The sequence below is a fragment of the Scardinius erythrophthalmus genome (assembly GCF_964197995.2).
Source record: "Scardinius erythrophthalmus genome assembly, chromosome: 23".
Taxonomy (NCBI): Eukaryota; Metazoa; Chordata; class Actinopteri; order Cypriniformes; family Leuciscidae; genus Scardinius; species Scardinius erythrophthalmus.
Window position 1 is genome coordinate 12,559,307 of NC_138243.1, and position 21,444 is coordinate 12,580,750.

Here is a 21,444-nt window from a genome sequence, read left to right on the forward strand (position 1 = left end):
CACAAAAAGTAATTGATTCTGAGACGCACGCTTAGAACTGCACATGCGCATTGGCTGGTCCAGCCTGAAAGGTTCATTCATTTTTTTAACGCTACCTTAACATAAGTAAACACATTTATGAGACAACTGTTGTCAGATTTGAAATTTCAGTGGTGATTTCAAATATGAAATTTAATCGTAAGCTTGGTGAACAGCTTTGGGGACTTTGATGCCATTCATAGAGATAGGAGATGTACTTGCATGACTGAAATAGCTGCCCGAGAGGTGTTTAAAAAAAAAACTATTGAGTGAAATGACTTGTCTTGAAGGAACTTTTATATTGTTTTCTATAAGTAGACAGATTGTTTTTGAAGGCTCTTAAAAATATGAAACAGACTTTGAAATGGGAATGCTAACAGATTTCTCCACATATTATAGATTTCCTCAAGTTCAGCTAGATGAAGCAAACCAGTACATGATCATCCAAAACACAACAAATGGTTGTGAGCAGCTGTCTGTATTTCTTTTCAGCAGGGTATTATGACTGTTAAGCTTTACAAGGGCAGTTTTTGAGCAACTAAATGTCAAAATGTATTTATTTTCACCTCTTGACTCACTGTCTAAGTATTCCTATGAAAGTGTGAAACTGAGAATAGACCTGACACCGGAACATAATGAACTTCTTTCTCTTTATCTCACATTCCCTCTTTCCATTTCTCACTCCAGTTCAGCTCACTGTAGAGTATGTCTCTGTTTTTCATAAACCCCCACTCTCATTCTGTCTCTCACCTTTCTCTCGCTCCAGTCAAGGGCCTGTACTCCGGTGATGAATCCCACCAACGCAGGATTGCCTTTGGGGCTGGTGGCGTCAAATGTGACGCTTAGAGGGCAGCACTCGGAGGGGCGAACCACAATTTCCCCCGAGAAACCCTTTTCCTTCCAAAATGCCTGTTAAGTCAGATCAAAAATGAAGAGAATCAACATGCCTGAAAATGAAAAGCATTTATTCTTGATTAAATGAGACAAGCACTATGCTGTCAACTGACATTATCTGCATAAATGTCAACTATATTTGCATAAATGTAAATATTCAATTGTAGATTTATGAGAATTTATATGTATTATCTGCATATTGATCATCTCTCAAGCAATATGTCCTTTCGAACTGAGGTGCTACGTGGCCCGTTGAAAAGTGAATTTTGAATGTTGAGATGAACACATATATATATATATATGACATAATGATGAGTAACAACTATCCGTTAAACTAAAACAATAACACATATAATAAATTACTTTGTTCTTAAAATGTTTGAACTAAAATATAAATGCATGCATTATAAACCTCTTTATGTAAAGACAGAAAAAGACTAATTGTACTTTAAAGGTTAAATAATTCATAATCACATTTTGTCTATGTGCAATTTAAAATATTTAGTACTTTTCCAAAACAGCACTTTATCTGAAGCACCTTATTTAAAAATAAAAAATAGCTTATGTGGTATTTCTCATTTGTAAGTTGATTTGGATAAAAGCATTTGCTAAATAAATAAATGTAAAATGTATTCATTTATATTTTTACATTTATTCATTTACCAAACTTGATGCATACTTATGGGGCTGTAACTCCAATATGTAACTTCATTTATACATGTGTTATCCATAATTCATGTATATATGCAATTAGAGATAATAAGAAAGATTAAAACACACTTTTAAGCACTCAGGCAGGCTTTCATGCACTAATAATTGAGTGTGCTGCACAGAAAAGCTTCTCCCTGAAAAAAAAAGAGGTTTGATCGATCATTTTATTTCCCTGAATTGTAGGTTCATATAGTTATTAAATGCATAATAAAATATATAAATAATCAATTCACATTAACACAATCTACGTTTCAGAGGCCACTGGGAGTGATTTTTGTGCATGTTTGGTTTCAGTTGGTTCTAATCAAATTTATGATCAATTTAAGTGTGAACTTATTATTGAATCAATATGTATCACGTTTTATGCACAAGTTGTTAATAAATGAAACCCATGATCTTCATTTATATACACAAGATAGAAAATATTCAAGTACACATTTCACAGTTGACAGACAAGCCTTATCCTCTGATTAAGGTGGTTTCTCCAGTCACTGCAGGACCAAAATTAAATATTAAATTAAAGTGAGGGTTTATACTGAATATGGTAGAATGAGCACTAGGAGACAGCTCTCCATGCCTTTGCACATTTTAACTTCATTATAGAGTATAATGCAATAGAGCCATAGGGGAAGTAACTGCACTGCGCTGCGCTAGGAAAGCCGGGAAAGCCAGTAAAGCCGGCTGTGGGTAAGTGGATGGGTTATGCGTGTTACTCACAGTGGGGTACGTGACGATAAATTTCGTCATGTGGCCCATGGGCAGGCACTGGATGAGGCGCTGGCGCTCGGCTGGCAGGGCAGGCTCGTAGTGGATCTGGGCTGGAAATGAGGGCATAATCAGCACTGAATGAAAAGCCGTTTAGTGCTAAAAAAGAACAGTGGAATGCTAATGTTTATTAATGATAATAAAATAGGAAGGACAGATGAGAAAGGTAACAGCTCTGTTCTTGAAGTTAGAGTGAAACAGAAGTTGTGATAGTCTTTTCTTCCCGTGCCGTATATGTAATATATCGCAGGACTTGATTTTGTCCATGGGGAATTGATTGGATGATTGTGATTTGCTAATGCTGCAATCTCAAGTGAGTGACGGGTTTTCCTATCCGTGATGTGGACGCATAGATCATTTATAATAAATATTCCATATATTCCAAAACAAAAACTGTCAATTTTGATTCCATGGTGACTTTAAAAGTAGTAAGCTGCATTGTTGCCTACTGTCTTCATAGGCAGCTACCTTCAAAGAAAGCATTTAACCATCACCGAACCTCATAAGGGAGCAACTTGGAAAACTTTGAGCAACAACAAATTTCGCTCCACATGAGAGAAGCAACTCACAATTGATTTCAATAGTTTGATGTAGTATGTTGCTGAAATAATGCTTTGAAACTGTAACAAGCATTCAAAAAAAAAAAAAAAAGATAGTACATACAAATATTGGGTAAAACAATATTTTTATTTTCAAAACTATAATTTATTTTTATCATTTCTTTCACAGTAGAAATATGCAGATATGCAACATTTCAACAATCACGACGGTGAACATCTTCAATTTAGGTGTCACACGGTCGGACGCCCCTCCCACGATTGTTGATTGACAGCAGCGTTTCAACACAGACCCGCCCTCGCTCGTGAGCGAGCTGTCAGTCATCATAGTCCGCACGGTCAATGTTGATACGCTGGAGCACTGTCTATGAGCAGAATGGCGTCTAAGCGATTGTGGTGTTCTGTTCTTGGGTGTAATAAGGAACACAGCAGTCATTTTGATGTTCCTAAATCCGAACCGCTGAAGACGCAGTGGCTGAGTTTGTTCTTGAAGGGAATATTCCCCACGATCAACGTCAATGCTTTCATGTTTGCGCGAATCATTTCACACACCAGACTGCTTTACAAACGAGGGTCAGTAAAGCTGGTTTTGCTTAGAAGCTGCTGCTGAAAAAAGGATCGGTACCAACTATTCGTGTTCCTACTGCACCTCCAGAAGAACTGAAGTGAGTGTAACGTTTTATTTATATTAATCTTTATATTAATCTTTGCAAATCGCTTGCTGCACGCTTCACGATGAATGCGGCTAAGGTTTACACTCAGGGTACATTACGCCATGTTTTCTATGTACGAGTACGACGTTCTCAATATAATTCATAATCCCACGTTTATAATGAACAACGTGTTATGGTTATTGTGTTACAAACGGTGTGCGCACAGAATAGAGGGGCGGGGTGAGCAAAGCTCATTATCATTTAAAGACACATGCACTTAAATGGCGTGCTGAAAACAGAGCTGTTTTTGACCAGGTAAAATGAGAATTTTTAATTAAGGTATATTACACATTTTTAATTTAGACCCTAAAGAATCATATTAGCTTGTACAAAAATGGCATTATATGACCCCTTTAAAGCATAAAAACATAACATATTCAAATATTAGGTAAAATTATGCTTAGTTACAATTAGCTAGTTTTGTCAGTTATGCTAATTTGAAACATTTAATCTGTTATCATCTTGGATTTATATTTTCACAGAGCTCATCGCCGTGTATTCTGGGATTGCCTTCCCTGCAAATGATGCATTGGACGCTAACTTAGATTTTGTCTTAAGATGTCTTAAAAGGCAGTATGATTACTGGAAGTTGCCTACACTAGAAAAAAAAACTGTAGAAAAATGGAAAGGGTAGTCTACTGGTAATTAAAAATATGCATAAAACACCTGTGAAATATCAAAACGGAAAATTGCTTCATATTAACAGTACACAAGCCCTATGTTTACATACTTTTCTTAAAATATACTGTACGTCTAAGTTCAGCCTCAGAGTCAAGAATGCCTTAAAATTCTGCCTAAGGAGGCAGCTCACTAGATTTTGGAAGAGCAAATGTCGACACTCTTGACCAAAGGATTCTGGGATGCTGTATACTTTGGATTAAGAGTGTTATAAAGGGGAGGACCGGACTGAATAGAAATACACATTTTAAAGAGCATTGGAAAACAGAAAATGGACTTCCATATGAGGAGAAAGGGGAAAATGGGAAGCACAGACAGGAAGAATATGGTATAGAATAACTCATAGGTCTCAGATCATCCCTTGGTATTGATTTAGGTGGCTATAGCTTCTAATCAAGCAGCACTTTGGAAAATTGGATCTAATACCCCAGTGACTGGCTCTCCATGAAATTGCCAATCTATTAAAGAATCTCTACGATTTAACACTACTACTTTGTTTTCTTAAAAGCCATAATTAAGGCTTAGCCATTTCGCGAGTGTGGGGTATCCAATAACTTTATGTGCGGCCCACAGTGCCATCTCTATGTGTGTGTAAGGCAAACAGTGCCAGAAGGGACTCTGACCTCAGTTTTGACAAGACAGCCTTCTGGCAACAAGCCAACATGTGAACTAACCTTTTGAAGAGAGGACACTCAAATAAATTTTAGCCTTCCATCCAGTTGGTCAATTGAAAAGTAAATGCTTGACAAGCATAACAATATAAAAAGATGTTAAAAAGATTAGATTAAGCCAGGATTAGGCTATAGCTCAGTTAGGACAAGTAGGTAACTTTAATAAACGTGCCTACTGGCGTGCATCTTGGGAGAAAACAATTGCACTGACATATTTTAAGATATATCAGTGCAAGTTGCTTTTAGTTAAAACAGCTCAAGAGGGGGTACATGAACAAAATGTTGTTCATTTAATTCTACCCCACTTTAAAACATGTATTTCTAACAGACAAAATACCATAAAAGGACTAATAGATGACATCCAATCAAATGACCTCATCTTCTGCAGTCAATACTGACTGCATCCACACAAGCAGAGCGCATATGGGGTTGTGTACAGGGTATGCTACAATGTTCTCAACAATATACATTTGTAAAAGTAGTTATTTAGCACTTATTAGCATGAGGAAAAATATAGACACAGAGTGTGGATAGAGGCATACCTCCAGGGGCCGCGGTTGACCCCTCATATAGTCTCACAAAACCCTGTGGGAAACAGGAAATGCAAAGCAATTACAAAACACCAGGGTTATTATAACAAAAGGGACAAAAAAGGGAGCTTGGATACTGTTGGGAAGGAAATTGTCACTAAGTCCATCTGTAAAATGCTTAGCAAATCACCCCACTTCTCATTAAAGTGGATCCAGAATAATGCAGAGAAGCATTTTAATTGGAGCTAATGTTAATAAACGTCTTTGTCCAGACTGAAAAATCAAGCACTACATTGCAATTGTGTTAAAAGACGGCAATCAGAAAAAGATATTTTGATTACATTATGTTTCACGAACACGTTGCTAATTGAACAAGAGGCTCTGATTAGCACATTTCCATCGTACTAACTCTCTCCCAGAAGACTTTCCAACATGTTAATTGGGGAAAAAACACAAACCATGTTTCTAATGTATCTTTTCTTAACCATGATTTATTTCTGTGATCATTTATATGTGACCGCCAATCCCATGACAGCCCACATTAATCTGTCTCTCGTAAGGGCTGTGATGGCAGACGGGGGAAACAGATCTAATTTAACCACAGTGACTGAGGTGTAGAGTTGCTCTCGTTGATTGAGAGCAATCGCTCTGCGTCTGGCAGTCCATCATAACTGTGTGCTTGTAAGAGACAGCAACTGTCAGCTTGCTTCAGTTTGCAAGATGTTAGGAAATTACAACACCACCAATCTGCCAGCCGCACAGGGAGACAAAGGGATGAGCAACCTTAGAAGAAATGTTTGTGTACATTTTATATTGATTATGAAAGTGGAAATTCGTCAAATTGCAATCAAATGATGGAGTGTTAAACAGGCATATACAATCAATATCGCAACATGGCTTAGTGTAATTGTCAAATCGCAAAGGCTGCAATATAATTAAATAAATATATGCACTTGTCACATTCACGGTCTGTCATCGTCCTGTCTGCACTACAGTTCCCAGAATCCTCCTTGTTTCCACACCTGAACTCACTCCCTTCATTACCCACCTGTTCATCATCATTATCTGCATCACCTGTCTTGTGTTCATCTGTGTGTGTATTTAAGTTCCTGGTTTTCACTCTTCACTTGTCGGTCAATGTTGAATGTTAGGTTTTCTGTATTTTGAGCACACGCTCCCCTTTTGTTTGTATCAGTGTATATTGAGAATTAAAACCTTTGTTTCTTTATCTTCGTGTTCGTCTCCTACTTCATCCACCCAGAAGCCTGACAGATTGACCGACCAAAAAGATGAGCTGGGAGCTCGCTGGACAGATCGCGGCTTTGGCTCGGGATAGCCGCGATCTGTTCCAATTCACCTGGGGGTTTGTTCCTCTTGCTGCCTCCTGCTCGCTGGATGACGAGACAATCAAGGCGTGTTACCGGCTTGGGGCCAAGGAGGTCGACCCGAGGGAGCTTCCAGATCTCTCCGGTCAGGACTGGAGAGAGGCACTCTCCTGTTGTCTGGAGAGCTTCCTCCCGTGGCACGCCATGTCACCGTCTGCACTCCACGCCAGTCCAGCCGAGCCCGCACTTCACGCCAGTCCAGCCGAGCCTGCACTTCACGCCAGATCTGCCGAGACCAAGGCAGTAAGCGTCGTGACTGACAGCGATCTTCCTCCTCTCATCGACCCACCAGAGCCCTCTTCGCCGCTGGTCCCGTCCAGCCCAGAGCCCTCTTCACCGCTGGTCCCGTCCAGCACAGAGCCCTCTTCGCCGCTGGTCCCGTCCAGCACAGAGCCCTCTTCGCCGCTGGTCCCGTCCAGCACAGAGCCCTCTTCGCCGCTGGTCCCGTCCAGCACAGAGCCCTCTTCGCCGCTGGTCCCGTCCAGCACAGAGCCCTCACCGCTGGATCTGCCCAGCACAGAGCCCTCACCGCTGGATCTGCCCAGCACAGAGCCCTCACCGCTGGATCTGCCCAGCACAGAGCCCTCACCGCTGGATCTGCCCAGCACAGAGCCCTCACCGCTGGATCTGCCCAGCACAGAGCCCTCACCGCTGGATCTGCCCAGCACAGAGCCCTCACCGCTGGATCTGCCCAGCACAGAGCCCTCACCGCTGGATCTGCCCAGCACAGAGCCCTCACCGCTGGATCTGCCCAGCACAGAGCCCTCACCGCTGGATCTGCCCAGCACAGAGCCCTCACCGCTGGATCTGCCCAGCACAGAGCCCTCACCGCTGGATCTGCCCAGCACAGAGCCCTCACCGCTGGATCTGCCCAGCACAGAGCCCTCACCGCTGGATCTGCCCAGCACAGAGCCCTCACCGCTGGATCTGCCCAGCACAGAGCCCTCACCGCTGGATCTGCCCAGCACAGAGCCCTCACCGCTGGATCTGCCCAGCACAGAGCCCTCACCGCTGGATCTGCCCAGCACAGAGCCCTCACCGCTGGATCTGCCCAGCACAGAGCCCTCACCGCTGGATCTGCCCAGCACAGAGCCCTCACCGCTGGATCTGCCCAGCACAGAGCCCTCACCGCTGGATCTGCCCAGCACAGAGCCCTCACCGCTGGATCTGCCCAGCACAGAGCCCTCACCGCTGGATCTGCCCAGCACAGAGCCCTCACCGCTGGATCTGCCCAGCACAGAGCCCTCACCGCTGGATCTGCCCAGCACAGAGCCCTCACCGCTGGATCTGCCCAGCACAGAGCCCTCACCGCTGGATCTGCCCAGCACAGAGCCCTCACCGCTGGATCTGCCCAGCACAGAGCCCTCACCGCTGGATCTGCCCAGCACAGAGCCCTCACCGCTGGATCTGCCCAGCACAGAGCCCTCACCGCTGGATCTGCCCAGCACAGAGCCCTCACCGCTGGATCTGCCCAGCACAGAGCCCTCACCGCTGGATCTGCCCAGCACAGAGCCCTCACCGCTGGATCTGCCCAGCACAGAGCCCTCACCGCTGGATCTGCCCAGCACAGAGCCCTCACCGCTGGATCTGCCCAGCACAGAGCCCTCACCGCTGGATCTGCCCAGCACAGAGCCCTCACCGCTGGATCTGCCCAGCACAGAGCCCTCACCGCTGGATCTGCCCAGCACAGAGCCCTCACCGCTGGATCTGCCCAGCACAGAGCCCTCACCGCTGGATCTGCCCAGCACAGAGCCCTCACCGCTGGATCTGCCCAGCACAGAGCCCTCACCGCTGGATCTGCCCAGCACAGAGCCCTCACCGCTGGATCTGCCCAGCACAGAGCCCTCACCGCTGGATCTGCCCAGCACAGAGCCCTCACCGCTGGATCTGCCCAGCACAGAGCCCTCACCGCTGGATCTGCCCAGCACAGAGCCCTCACCGCTGGATCTGCCCAGCACAGAGCCCTCACCGCTGGATCTGCCCAGCACAGAGCCCTCACCGCTGGATCTGCCCAGCACAGAGCCCTCACCGCTGGATCTGCCCAGCACAGAGCCCTCACCGCTGGATCTGCCCAGCACAGAGCCCTCACCGCTGGATCTGCCCAGCACAGAGCCCTCACCGCTGGATCTGCCCAGCACAGAGCCCTCACCGCTGGATCTGCCCAGCACAGAGCCCTCACCGCTGGATCTGCCCAGCACAGAGCCCTCACCGCTGGATCTGCCCAGCACAGAGCCCTCACCGCTGGATCTGCCCAGCACAGAGCCCTCACCGCTGGATCTGCCCAGCACAGAGCCCTCACCGCTGGATCTGCCCAGCACAGAGCCCTCACCGCTGGATCTGCCCAGCACAGAGCCCTCACCGCTGGATCTGCCCAGCACCGAGCCCTCTTCACGGCCCCCGTCAGCCCGGTCAGAGACTGTTTTTAACCATCCCTCTCTGAGACCCGGGACTTTTCCCAAGTATTTTTTTGGGGGGGGCCATAGGGCTCCGTCCTGGCCACTCGAGGGGCCATGGCCACCTGAGGGGTCCTCACCACCATGGCCGCCTGAAGGGTCCTCACCGCCGTGGCCGCCTGAAGGGTCCTCACCGCCGTGGCCGCCTGAAGGGTCCTCACCGCCGTGGCCGCCTGCAGGGTCCTCACCGCCGTGGCCGCCTGAAGGGTCCTCACCGCCGTGGCCGCCTGAAGGGTCCTCACCGCCGTGGCCGCCTGAAGGGTCCTCACCGCCGTGGCCGCCTGAAGGGTCCTCACCGCCGTGGCCGCCTGAAGGGTCCTCACCGCCGTGGCCGCCTGAAGGGTCCTCACCGCCGTGGCCGCCTGAAGGGTCCTCACCGCCGTGGCCGCCTGAAGGGTCCTCACCGCCGTGGCCGCCTGAAGGGTCCTCACCGCCGTGGCCGCCTGAAGGGTCCTCACCGCCGTGGCCGCCTGAAGGGTCCTCACCGCCGTGGCCGCCTGAAGGGTCCTCACCGCCGTGGCCGCCTGAAGGGTCCTCACCGCCGTGGCCGCCTGAAGGGTCCTCTCCGCCGTGGCCGCCTGAAGGGTCTTCACCGCCTTGGCCACCCGAAGGGTCCAGACCGCCATGGCCACCCGACGTGTCCTCACTGCCGTGGTCGATTGAGGGGACATCACCGCCCTGGCCACCTGAAGGGTCCTCTCCGCTATGGCCGCCCGAGGGGTTGTCTCCGTCCTGGCCACGCCCACAGCCTGCTCCACCGTGACCACACCCACAGTCTGCTCCGCCCTGGAGGCTTCCCGCCTTGTCTCCCTTGCCTGGTCTTCCCCGTCAGCCTCCAGGGCGCCCACCCTCCCACCCCCTTGGTCTTTCTACGGCGCGAGGACGCGCCTACCGGGAGGGGGGAGTAATGTCACATTCACGGTCTGTCATCGTCCTGTCTGCACTACAGTTCCCAGAATCCTCCTTGTTTCCACACCTGAACTCACTCCCTTCATTACCCACCTGTTCATCATCATTATCTGCATCACCTGTCTTGTGTTCATCTGTGTGTGTATTTAAGTTCCTGGTTTTCACTCTTCACTTGTCGGTCAATGTTGAATGTTAGGTTTTCTGTATTTTGAGCACACGCTCCCCTTTTGTTTGTATCAGTGTATATTGAGAATTAAAACCTTTGTTTCTTTATCTTCGTGTTCGTCTCCTACTTCATCCACCCAGAAGCCTGACAGCACTACCGGTTTCAAAGTGAAGTACGCCATTTACACACCTGATATCGTGAGATGCATGTAAATTAACACAGTGCCAAGCTTCACTCTGAAACCACGGCGCATTTTTTTGAAATAGCACAAAAGCTTGAAATTAAGAAGTTAATAAATTAAATATTCTAATTAAATAAACTCGATTTTTATTTTACAGTACAACAGTGTTGACAATATATTTCTTATTTTGTAATTTTTATTTTTAATAATAATCAATAAAAACATAATGATTATTAAAACAGTGTGAAGCCTTGAGAGATAAAAAAAAATATTTTGCAACACAATAAAAAAATTGATGTAGGATTTACCTTGAAACTATTTTCACTCAGAAATTGCTTGTTAATTTCACAAATACTTAAAAAGAAATGGCAAGTAATACATTGAATTCAACAAAATTTCTGAAGTAGAAATACTGAAATAGTATATTGTAAAACATACTCCTAAATTTTTAACAGTGAAGCTTTTCCTAAATCTATACATATTTATTTATTTATTTTCAATGCAGATGTACTTCCCAACAAAATCACCCCACTTAGGATTTTTTCAAGTCATGATTCAAATGAAGTTATCATTTTAAAGAGCCATTTAGGGAGTGATATATGTTTGTCTTTACCCGATTTGCATAATTCCTTTAGTGATCCAGGTGTTAAATGCAAATAAACAACACTATGCAAACTCCACAGGTATGTGGCTGCAGTTCAAGCTTAAGTGAATTCCAAGGATATTTTACAGACCATATTCTAGATCCTCCTACACTTCAGTCAGTCTGTCACTATCTTTCTTGCCTTAAGGTTTTTTTTTGTGTGTGTGTGTCTTTGTGTTGTCTCTTTTCCCCCTCACTCCTTGGCATCTCTGTCACCTGTGTTACCCAGGTAGCCGTGAGTGGTGGAACAGACAGTTATAGCATAACCTCGGGCTAACGGGCCACAGGTGCTCTCAGCATTTCTCTAGGATACCCTCCTGCCCGGAGCCTTTGGGAAAACTATACTTAAAAAGGAAGGGGGAAAAAAATAATCACTTGTTTACACTAGTGATGCAGTGAAACTGAAAATCCTGGATACGGCTGAAAACTATAAAACTAAATATAATATAATATAATATAATATAATATAATATAATATAATATAATATATACACATACATTAAAAGTATTAAAACAATTATGACTCATCCTGCACTTCATAGAATTTTGACCAATCAAATGCTCTCTAGATTGACAATGTGAGGGACACTGCCTGTAACAGTCTGGAAATTGATTATTTTTTAAAGGACAATTCTTCACTCAAAAATAAAATATTTAGGCCTAAAATTTAGATTTATGTATTTGAATTGCATATAAAATTGAATTGCACACTTTAATAGGAAATATGTCAACACAGGAAATAAAACCAAACCTGTCAGACAATGTCAAGGCATCTTCAAATGTGGATCTTTTCAAGTGAACATGAACGACACAGATGCTTTTTCTCCAACAAGATTCTGTTATTGCATGATAAAGTACCATTTTCCATTCAAATGTTCTTCTTCCAGTCGAAAATGTCCTAAAATGCCATTTTCAGCTGAAAATTCAAGGGCCGAAATTTGCTATATATCCCTTGTTCCCATTCACATACCCACACAGCCTCCATTCATCTGTAAAAAGTGATACCAGCAATTTGGTAATTAAAGGTTTGATTATAAAGCCTGTGCTTTTGAACACATTCCCAAAGCGCTGTGAAATTGGAAATAATCTGGCACTCTTAAACAAAAAATAATCTGTTTAAACTTCGGTGTAACCACCCTTAAAAATAGGTCACTGCAGTCAAACGAATGCTAATATATTGCTTCCCTTCTTTCTTAAAGTATAAACAGGCCTCTAAGCGAAACTCTGAGTGACGTGTCTGTGATGTTGCTTGCCTCCACCATAGCCTGCTGTCACTGGAGATGTTCTCTCATCAAAGTGGAGTCAATAGGAGGCTGGGCTGGGGACCGGTTTCTCTGCCAGTCAGCTCAAATTGCATGCAGCTGCAATGCCAGCTAAGTCAGGTACAGCATTTTGGAGGAAGACTGGGGAGTTAAATATAGCAACCAACCGGCTGCACTCGGGTATGCTTCGACACGCCACAAACCCACAGAAGGAATGCGTCCAAACCCGGTTGAGCATCTTAACGCCAACCAAAATACCAAGACAAAAAAGCACATACATCCCACAACCTGACTAATCGCCGGCATAATGTAGGCTTGGTGCAGCAAAGCATGAATACTTCATGGTTTTATACCACGCACAACAAATCCAGCAAACACACAAGCATACACACACATTCGTTTCTCATGGGTGCCCACGCACACCCACACTTAATATTCTGTCCTCTCACCCACTGTCACAGAAATCCAGGATTGCGAATAGGGTTTTAACACACAGATTTAAAACGATCGCTTGAAGACATCTGTCCCGCTGACTTTACTCGTGACAGCCATTACCTATGACTAAAAGTAAAGAAATATCTAAAAATCACTATCAGAGAAACAGTTCACCCACAAATAAACATTCTGTTATTTTTCATTCATCCTCATGTCTCTCTAAACCTATATGCTAATATGCATAAAGAAATGCACCTTTTGGAATGCAACAGAAGTTCATTGTAACCAGAGGCTCTAAAAAGGTCAATTTTTCTATTTACTTTTATCTGGATTCAATTGAATTATATTTGAACAATTAAAAAGCATGTCTAATCAGAGTTTTAATTTAATAATTTATTCATGTATTTTTTCTCTTTACAATTAATAGGGCCATATGAAATGTTTTTTCTCAGATGTCCTGTGTTGTATCCTTTATTTTTCAAAGATACTAGTCCATATCATGATATAATTAAGTGTACAGCCCTTTATTCATCCCAAATTTGCCAAATTCTGTGACATTCCACGTTATACAGTCAATTCCATTTTTATGATTCGATTCCGTGATTCCTTTATGTGGCCCTAATAGTAGCTACTTTATTGTATGATTTCAGAAGACAGAGACCATGAGTCATTTGGACCACTATGTTACTGTTTTGGAGCTTGAATGGCAAGAAAGTGTGTTCTATAAAAAAAAAAATATATATATATATATATATATATATATATATATATATATATATATATATATATATATATATATATATATATATATATATATATATATATATATAAGTGTGTTTGGAATGCTACTAAATTGACAATTTTCATATTTGGCTGAATTATTCCTTAAAATACTATATTAGTTTTTAAAAATATATATTGAGACTTTTGGGCTTCCAGTAGAACAGAAGTCTTCTATCACCCGGCATGGCAAACTGAAGCACAATAAAGTACTATTATACTGGCTTCATACCCAGAAAGCTAAACACATGCACTCAGTCTTGACACCGGAGTCGTCATTCAGATTTACTGAATAAATGTGTAAAACTGTAAAACAATATAAAAACAAAAAGAATACAAAATTAAACTGTCACATGGTAAATGTCGAGTCCAACAATGTACGACACGAGAAAATAACACAACATGTTCACACAATATAACGCAGAACTATGAAAACAATTACTTTTATATGCACTCCCTCATAAACATACGAAATGCCATAATCAAGAATAATCAAACTCCACTAACAGGCAGTGCCTCGTTTAAGTGTTGTTGTTGCTGCTATGGACTGACGGCAAAGTCAACATGCGCTACCGTGTGCTGTGCACGTTGTTCTTTTGAACCCAACCCCGGAAACTGAATAAAACCAATTCAAAGTGCAGAATATAAAAAAAGACTAGCAGGGGGAGCAAAAACGCTAAGATAGGCAAAGCCAGAACAACTATCAAGTCAAGCAGTTCATTAATCATTGAAATGGAGGTGGTGGGGAAGTGACTTCACTCATTATAAAAGATAGATGGATGGGAGGTTAAAACATTTTTCTCCATCAGCCCGGATGGCAAGGCCACACGTAGCGTAAGTGAGTCTATAGGCTTTTCAAAAAAAAAAAAAACGCCCTGTGTTACAAATATTTCTGTTGTGTTTGTTCTCAGTTGAGTTTTAATGGACTTTTAGTTTGTATTCATTAGTTTCCTGTTTTCCTTCGTTCTTTTCCCGCTTCTCTTGTGTTCAGTTGTCATGGTTACTATTTCATTCGTTTAGTTCAGCAGTGTTACATTAATTACCTTGTTAATCAGCATACTTCAGTTCAGCCTTTTCCTGTGTTTAAGGTCCGGTCTCGTTTGCGTTAATGTTTGGGTATGCAACTTCCTATGTTCTGTTTTATGCTGTGGATTACTGTTAAAGACTCATGTTTGAACTTTATCCTTCATTATCTGTCTGTGCAACACTTGCTGACACCCTGACTATATCATCAAAGCAAAGAATGCCATAGAAGTGCTGCACAGGGTGTAAAATCTCGGTGCTCTTTGGTTGTTTGGGATAAATAAGCTCTAAGAACATAGGAACTCCAAGGCACTCGAAGTATGTTGAAAAAAGTTAAAAAGCCATTTTAAGCCATGAATAAAATAAAGGCTTTTTAACTTTTTTCAACATACTTCGAGTGCCTTGGAGTTCCTATGTTCTTAGACCCTGACTATATCAGTTTGGACACTGTAAATAGCAGTTTAAAAACTGTAATTAAATAACAATTTAGTGAGGATTATTAAACAAATGAATATATATATATATATATATATATATATATATATCATATATATGACAAAATATGCTTTAGAACATTTTTAAATATATATTATATTCATTAATGTATTATTATTATTAATCATAAATAATATAATATTATTAATAATCATTATATAATAAATGATTAATAACCATAATATTAATTTTATATTCACAACATATTACAATTCGTACACTAATGTAAATAAAGACATAAGACATTTTCTGAAAACAAGCCTTTTATGAAACAGCTCACCCAAAAATTACAGTTTTGTTATCATGTCCTCAGTTCCCAGTATTAATTTCTTTCTTTCATGAAACACAGAAGTCCTTAAGCAGCTTTTCTATTCAATTAGAATGGATGGTGATTATAAATGCTAACTTCAAATAAGTAACCATGTGACTTCTGCTACATTCCAAGTCTTCTGAAGTTACATAATAACTTAAAAAAAAAAAAAAAAACTTTTATTCCCTAACAGTATCCTCCTTAATTTTTGGAGCTTTTATGAGATTGGTGGGGGTTTTTCAGCTTGGCATTAAAGCACTATCAATTTTAATTGTAGAGAAAAGCTGTCTAAGGACATACTGCATTCAAACTGCAATTTTGAGTGAATTATTACTTTAAAGTTAATTTCTGTCACTAGTTTCACCCAGTGGCGTAGCCACGAGGGGGCCTGGGTGGGCCTAGGCCCCCTCATTTATATGTCCGGCCCCCTCAGATTTCTGATGGCTTAAAATAAAATAATAAAAATAAGAAATTATTGATGTGTTAGTCTAATTGATAGATTGATCAATCAAAATACTGCGTGGTAAAATGCGTCTGTTTTCAAACTTGATTTGACATGTTGTGCGTAACCTACGCTGTCATCTTCGCGTGAGAGTTCATGCGGTGACAATGGCAGCGTTGTGCAAAGTACAATATTACGCACGAAAAGATGAGCGAGAAGGAGAAAATAAGCCATCTACATCTGAGTTTGCTTCAGCTTACTACAAGACGACAGCGAGTGAAGCGGCTAGGAGACAGAAACGCACATATTTCATCACAGGAATAGCAGTGAGAATTCGACTCAGATCGGCACAATGACTTGTTTGCAATTTATGAACCGCCTTCACAACCAGTGATGACCACATTTCCTGTATAGCCTATATCTGTTGTATATGAAGAGTTTGGTTTCAAAACACGATAAATTCATTATGATTAATTTTGAGAAATAATGTGTTTTCTTTACCAAGAGAGTGGAAAGATTAAAACCACATTTTTTTTGTTTCAAACTTTCACATACTGTAGCATATTTTAGGTTATAATAACATAACAATTTCAAATCCATATTTTGAGTTTCAAATATTTATTATAAAAAAGGATTAGTTTCCCCACAAAATGCAATAAATTCATGGCACCTTTTTTTTCCAAAATGCAATTAATTCATTGAATCAATATAAAAGTTTTTCATATTTTAACTGTTGAAATACACAAAAAAGTAAGTTGATCCACATATGACAGCCTCTGAACTTGGTCAATACTAATCTTATATAACTCAAAGGCACTGGACTAAAAATAGCCGACATTAAATCACCATCGCTAAGAAATACCTCCTGAACTTTTTTTTTACGGCGATCAGCTGTAAAATGGCTGGGTCTTGCTCGGTTTTCGTTGACTTTGAGTAAAACAATTGAAAGTTTTTCAAAAGATCCCCTGGGGTCAAAGTGTCAGCATGACAGAAGTTTGATGCTGTCGTGTGAGAACAAGCAACAGTCGAGATTTTTCCTCCTCCCGCGTGCCTCATCTTCTTAATCTCCTCAAGTAGCCTAAATTATTAGATTTCGATGGCTTACGTTTCTCCCCCACCGCAGAAACCACCACAGGGTCACCAATGCCATCAAAATTATTATTATTATAATTTTTTTTATTTTTTGTGGATCACAAAGTAGAAGGAAAACTAGGATGCCGGGTTTATTCAAAGCGCCGCCGTTACGGTTTACAAAGCGTGGAATGGTGCGCTGACTGCGCGGATATCGCATTTTACGTAAAATTAAAAATGGACTTTTCAAAACCGACCAGATACAATACAGATTTTTGCGGGAACTAAAAAAAATATATACTGTGTATATATATATATATATATATATATATATACAGTGAGGAAAATAAGTATTTGAACACCCTGCTATTTTGCAAGTTCTCCCACTTAGAAATCATGGAGGGGTCTGGAATTGTCATCGTAGGTGCATGTCCACTGTGAGAGACATAATCAAAAAAAAAATCCAGAAATCACAATGTATGATTTTTTTAACTATTTATTTGTATGATACAGCTGCAAATAAGCATTTGAACACCTGAGAAAATCAATGTTAATATTTGGTACAGTAGCCTTTGTTTGCAATTACAGAGGTCAAACGTTTCCTGTAGTTTTTCACCAGGTTTGCACACACTGCAGGAGGGATTTTGGCCCACTCCTCCACACAGATCTTCTCTAGATCATTCAGGTTTCTGGGCTGTCGTTGAGAAACCCGGAGTTTGAGCTCCCTCCAAAGATTCTCTATTGGGTTTAGGTCTGGAGACTGGCTAGGCTACGCCAGAACCTTGATATGCTTCTTACAGAGCCACTCCTTGGTTATCCTGGCTGTGTGCTTCGGGTTATTGTCATGTTGGAAGACCCAGCCTCGACCCATCTTCAATGCTCTAACTGAGGGAAGGAGGTTGTTCCCCAAAATCTCGCAATACATGGCCCCGGTCATCCTCTCCTTAATACAGTGCAGTCGCCCTGTCCCATGTGCAGAAAAACACCCCCAAAGCATGATGCTACCACCCCCATGCTTCACAGTAGGGATGGTGTTCTTGGGATGGTACTCATCATTCTTCTTCCTCCAAACACGTTTAGTGGAATTATGACCAAAAAGTTCTATTTTGGTCTCATCTGACCACATGACTTTCTCCCATGACTCCTCTGGATCATCCAAATGGTCATTGGCAAACTTAAGACGGGCCTTGACATGTACTGGTTTAAGCAGGGGAACCTTCCGTGCCATGCATGATTTCAAACCATGACGTCTTAGTGTATTACCAACAGTAACCTTGGAAACGGTGGTCCCAGCTCTTTTCAGGTCATTGACCAGCTCCTCCCGTGTAGTTCTGGGCTGATTTCTCACCTTTCTTAGGATCATTGAGACCCCACGAGGTGAGATCTTGCATGGAGCCCCGGTCCGAGGGAGATTGAGAGTCATGTTTAGCTTCTTCCATTTTCTAATGATTGCTCCAACAGTGGACCTTTTTTCACCAAGCTGCTTGGCAATTTCCCCGTAGCCCTTTCCAGTCTTGTGGAGGTGTACAATTTTGTCTCTAGTGTCTTTGGACAGCTCTTTGGTCTTGGCCATGTTAGTAGTTGGATTCTTACTGATTGTATGGGGTGGACAGGTGTGTTTATGCAGCTAACGACCTCAAACAGGTGCATCTAATTTAGGGTAATAAATGGAGTGGAGGTGGACATTTTAAAGGCAGACTAACAGGTCTTTGAGGGTCAGAATTCTAGCTGATAGACAGGTGTTCAAATACTTATTTGCAGCAGTATCATACAAATAAATAGTTAAAAAATCATATATTGTGATTTCTGGATTTTTTTTTTTAGATTATGTCTCTCACAGTGGACATGCACCTACGATGACAATTTTAGACCCCTCCATGATTTCTAAGTGGGAGAACTTGCAAAATAGCAGGGTGTTCAAATACTTATTTTCCTCACTGTATATATTTAACTTTTATCGCGTTTTGGAACCAAACTCTTATTTGCTGAGTAAGATGACATCATTGACACTTTTTATAATCGCCCTCGTACTTCATGTAAAAGATAATAATCGCCGAGCTATGTCCTAGGCTGCTATAGCCTAGGCTATACACTCACCTAAAGGATTATTAGGAACACCTGTTCAATTTCTCATTAATGCAATTATCTAATCAACCAATCACATGGCAGTTGCTTCAGTGCATTTAGGGGTGTGGTCCTGGTCAAAACAATCTCCTGAACTCCAAACTGAATGTCAGAATGGGAAAGAAAGGTGATTTAAGCAATTTTGAGCGTGGCATGGTTGTTGGTGCCAGACGGGCCGGTCTGAGTATTTCACAATCTGCTCAGTTACTGGGATTTTCACGCACAACCATTTCTAGGGTTTACAAAGAATGGTGTGAAAAGGGAAAAACATCCAGTATGCGGCAGTCCTGTGGGCGAAAATGCCGTGATGCTAGAGGTCAGAGGAGAATGGGCCGACTGATTCAAGCTGATAGAAGAGCAACTTTGACTGAAATAACCACTCGTTACAACCGAGGTATGCAGCAAAGCATTTGTGAAGCCACAACACGCACAACCTTGAGGCGGATGGGCTACAACAGCAGAAGACCCCACCGGGTACCACTCATCTCCACTACAAATAGGAAAAAGAGGCTACAATTTGCACGAGCTCACCAAAATTGGACAGTTGAAGACTGGAAAAATGTTGCCTGGTCTGATGATTCTCGATTTCTGTTGAGACATTCAGATGGTAGAGTCAGAATTTGGCGTAAACAGAATGAGAACATGGATCCATCATGCCTTGTTACCACTGTGCAGGCTGGTGGTGGTGATGTAATGGTGTGGGGGATGTTTTCTTGGCACACTTTAGGACCCTTAGTGCCAATTGGGCATTGTTTAAATGCCACGGCCTACCTGAGCATTGTTTCTGACCATGTCCATCCCTTTATGACCACCATGTACCCATCCTCTGATGGCTACTTCCAGCAGGATAATGCACCATGTAACAAAGCTCGAATCATTTCAAATTGGTTTCTTGAACATGACAATGAGTTCACTGTACTAAAATGGCCAGATCACCAGATCTCAACCCAATAGAGCATCTTTGGGATGTGGTGGAACGGGAGCTTCGTGCCCTGGATGTGCATCCCACAAATCTCCATCAACTGCAAGATGCTATCCTATCAATATGGGCCAACATTTCTAAAGAATGCTTTCAGCACCTTGTTGAATCAATGCCACGTAGAATTAAGGCAGTTCTGAAGGCGAAAGGGGGTCAAACACAGTATTAGTATGGTGTTCCTAATAATCCTTTAGGTGAGTGTATATATATATATATAGGTAGCTTTAGATAGCATGACATTATATGACCATGCTCTTATGAATGCTTTTAAACCATTCAAGCGCAAAAGGAGAAATCAGTGCGGTACTGCCGCGTCTGTGAATCTCCTGTCTGTGTGACACACACACGACTCGTGCACAGCTGCGCACAGAAAGCTGCTTCAGACAGCACTTGAATGAACAAAAACACAAAATTATACCAAAATGCCCTTTTTTGTTGCGTTTCCTCGCAAGCACTGTCTTAAATGAGTTAAATGAAGTCTAAAAGGAACGTAAAGAGTTGTGAGAAAACGGGATGTGTGTCAGATCCACGTGATGTGCTTAAAGTGACAGCAACCTAATAACCTGCTGCTGTCTGTCATTAAGGGTAATCAAAGAACAAATGAATAAGAGAAAATCCCTCACTGCTCTAGACTGAATAACTTTCATAGCTTTAATCAGGATTAATCTATATTTAATTTATAATTTATGCAGTGAAGACTTTGTTTGATATATCCTACCTATTAGACCTAAAAGTCTTAAAGCACTGTTTACAAGGTTACATGGGTCAAAAACAACAAAACAATAACTTTTTTGGGCATTTTGACTGGGCAAGTAAAAATCTGAATCAGTCTGACTGGGTCAATAGAAAAGTTTTAACCCTGGTTTATTGAAGAAAATATGTAAATGTGACATTTATTATAATGGTTTTATGTGAAGATTGTTTTAAGTTCACTTAAATTAAATGTTGTGATATTTTTTAAAACCTAATAAATGTTACAATTTATAGCTTTCAATTATACTGTAATGCTGAATGCCTATAATGGCTAAATTTGAGAAGAAAAAAATCAATTTCAAAGAGACATTAGTAGCATAAATCAAGCGTAGTGTTAGTTCTAGCACGTCACGTTAGTCAAGCTCGCATCAGCTGACTCTCAGCTGATCCACATCTACCTATAGGAATACAACGCCTATCACCGTATACATATATGAGCTCCTTCAGTATTATCAGCAGATATCGCGTTTCTCAGGAGCTAATTACCCTCCTCCAT

General features: G+C 42.0%; 1 protein-coding gene across 2 annotated transcripts in view; it reads right to left on the reverse strand.

The window, feature by feature from the left end:
- Window positions 1–21,444, reverse strand: part of LOC308683838 (putative flavin-containing monoamine oxidase A) — a 63,757-nt gene that overhangs the window by 27,185 nt on the left and 15,128 nt on the right. For both annotated transcript variants that reach the window (XR_014029293.1, XM_081354642.1), the window contains exons 8-9: window positions 2,341–2,441; window positions 769–927 (exon numbers count right to left, since the gene is read on the reverse strand). Coding sequence is in view for 1 of the 2 variants with exons in the window: in XM_081354642.1 (XP_081210768.1) it covers window positions 769–927; window positions 2,341–2,441 (260 nt within the window). In the remaining variant the exon portion in view is untranslated. The remainder of the gene's footprint in view (window positions 1–768; window positions 928–2,340; window positions 2,442–21,444) is intronic.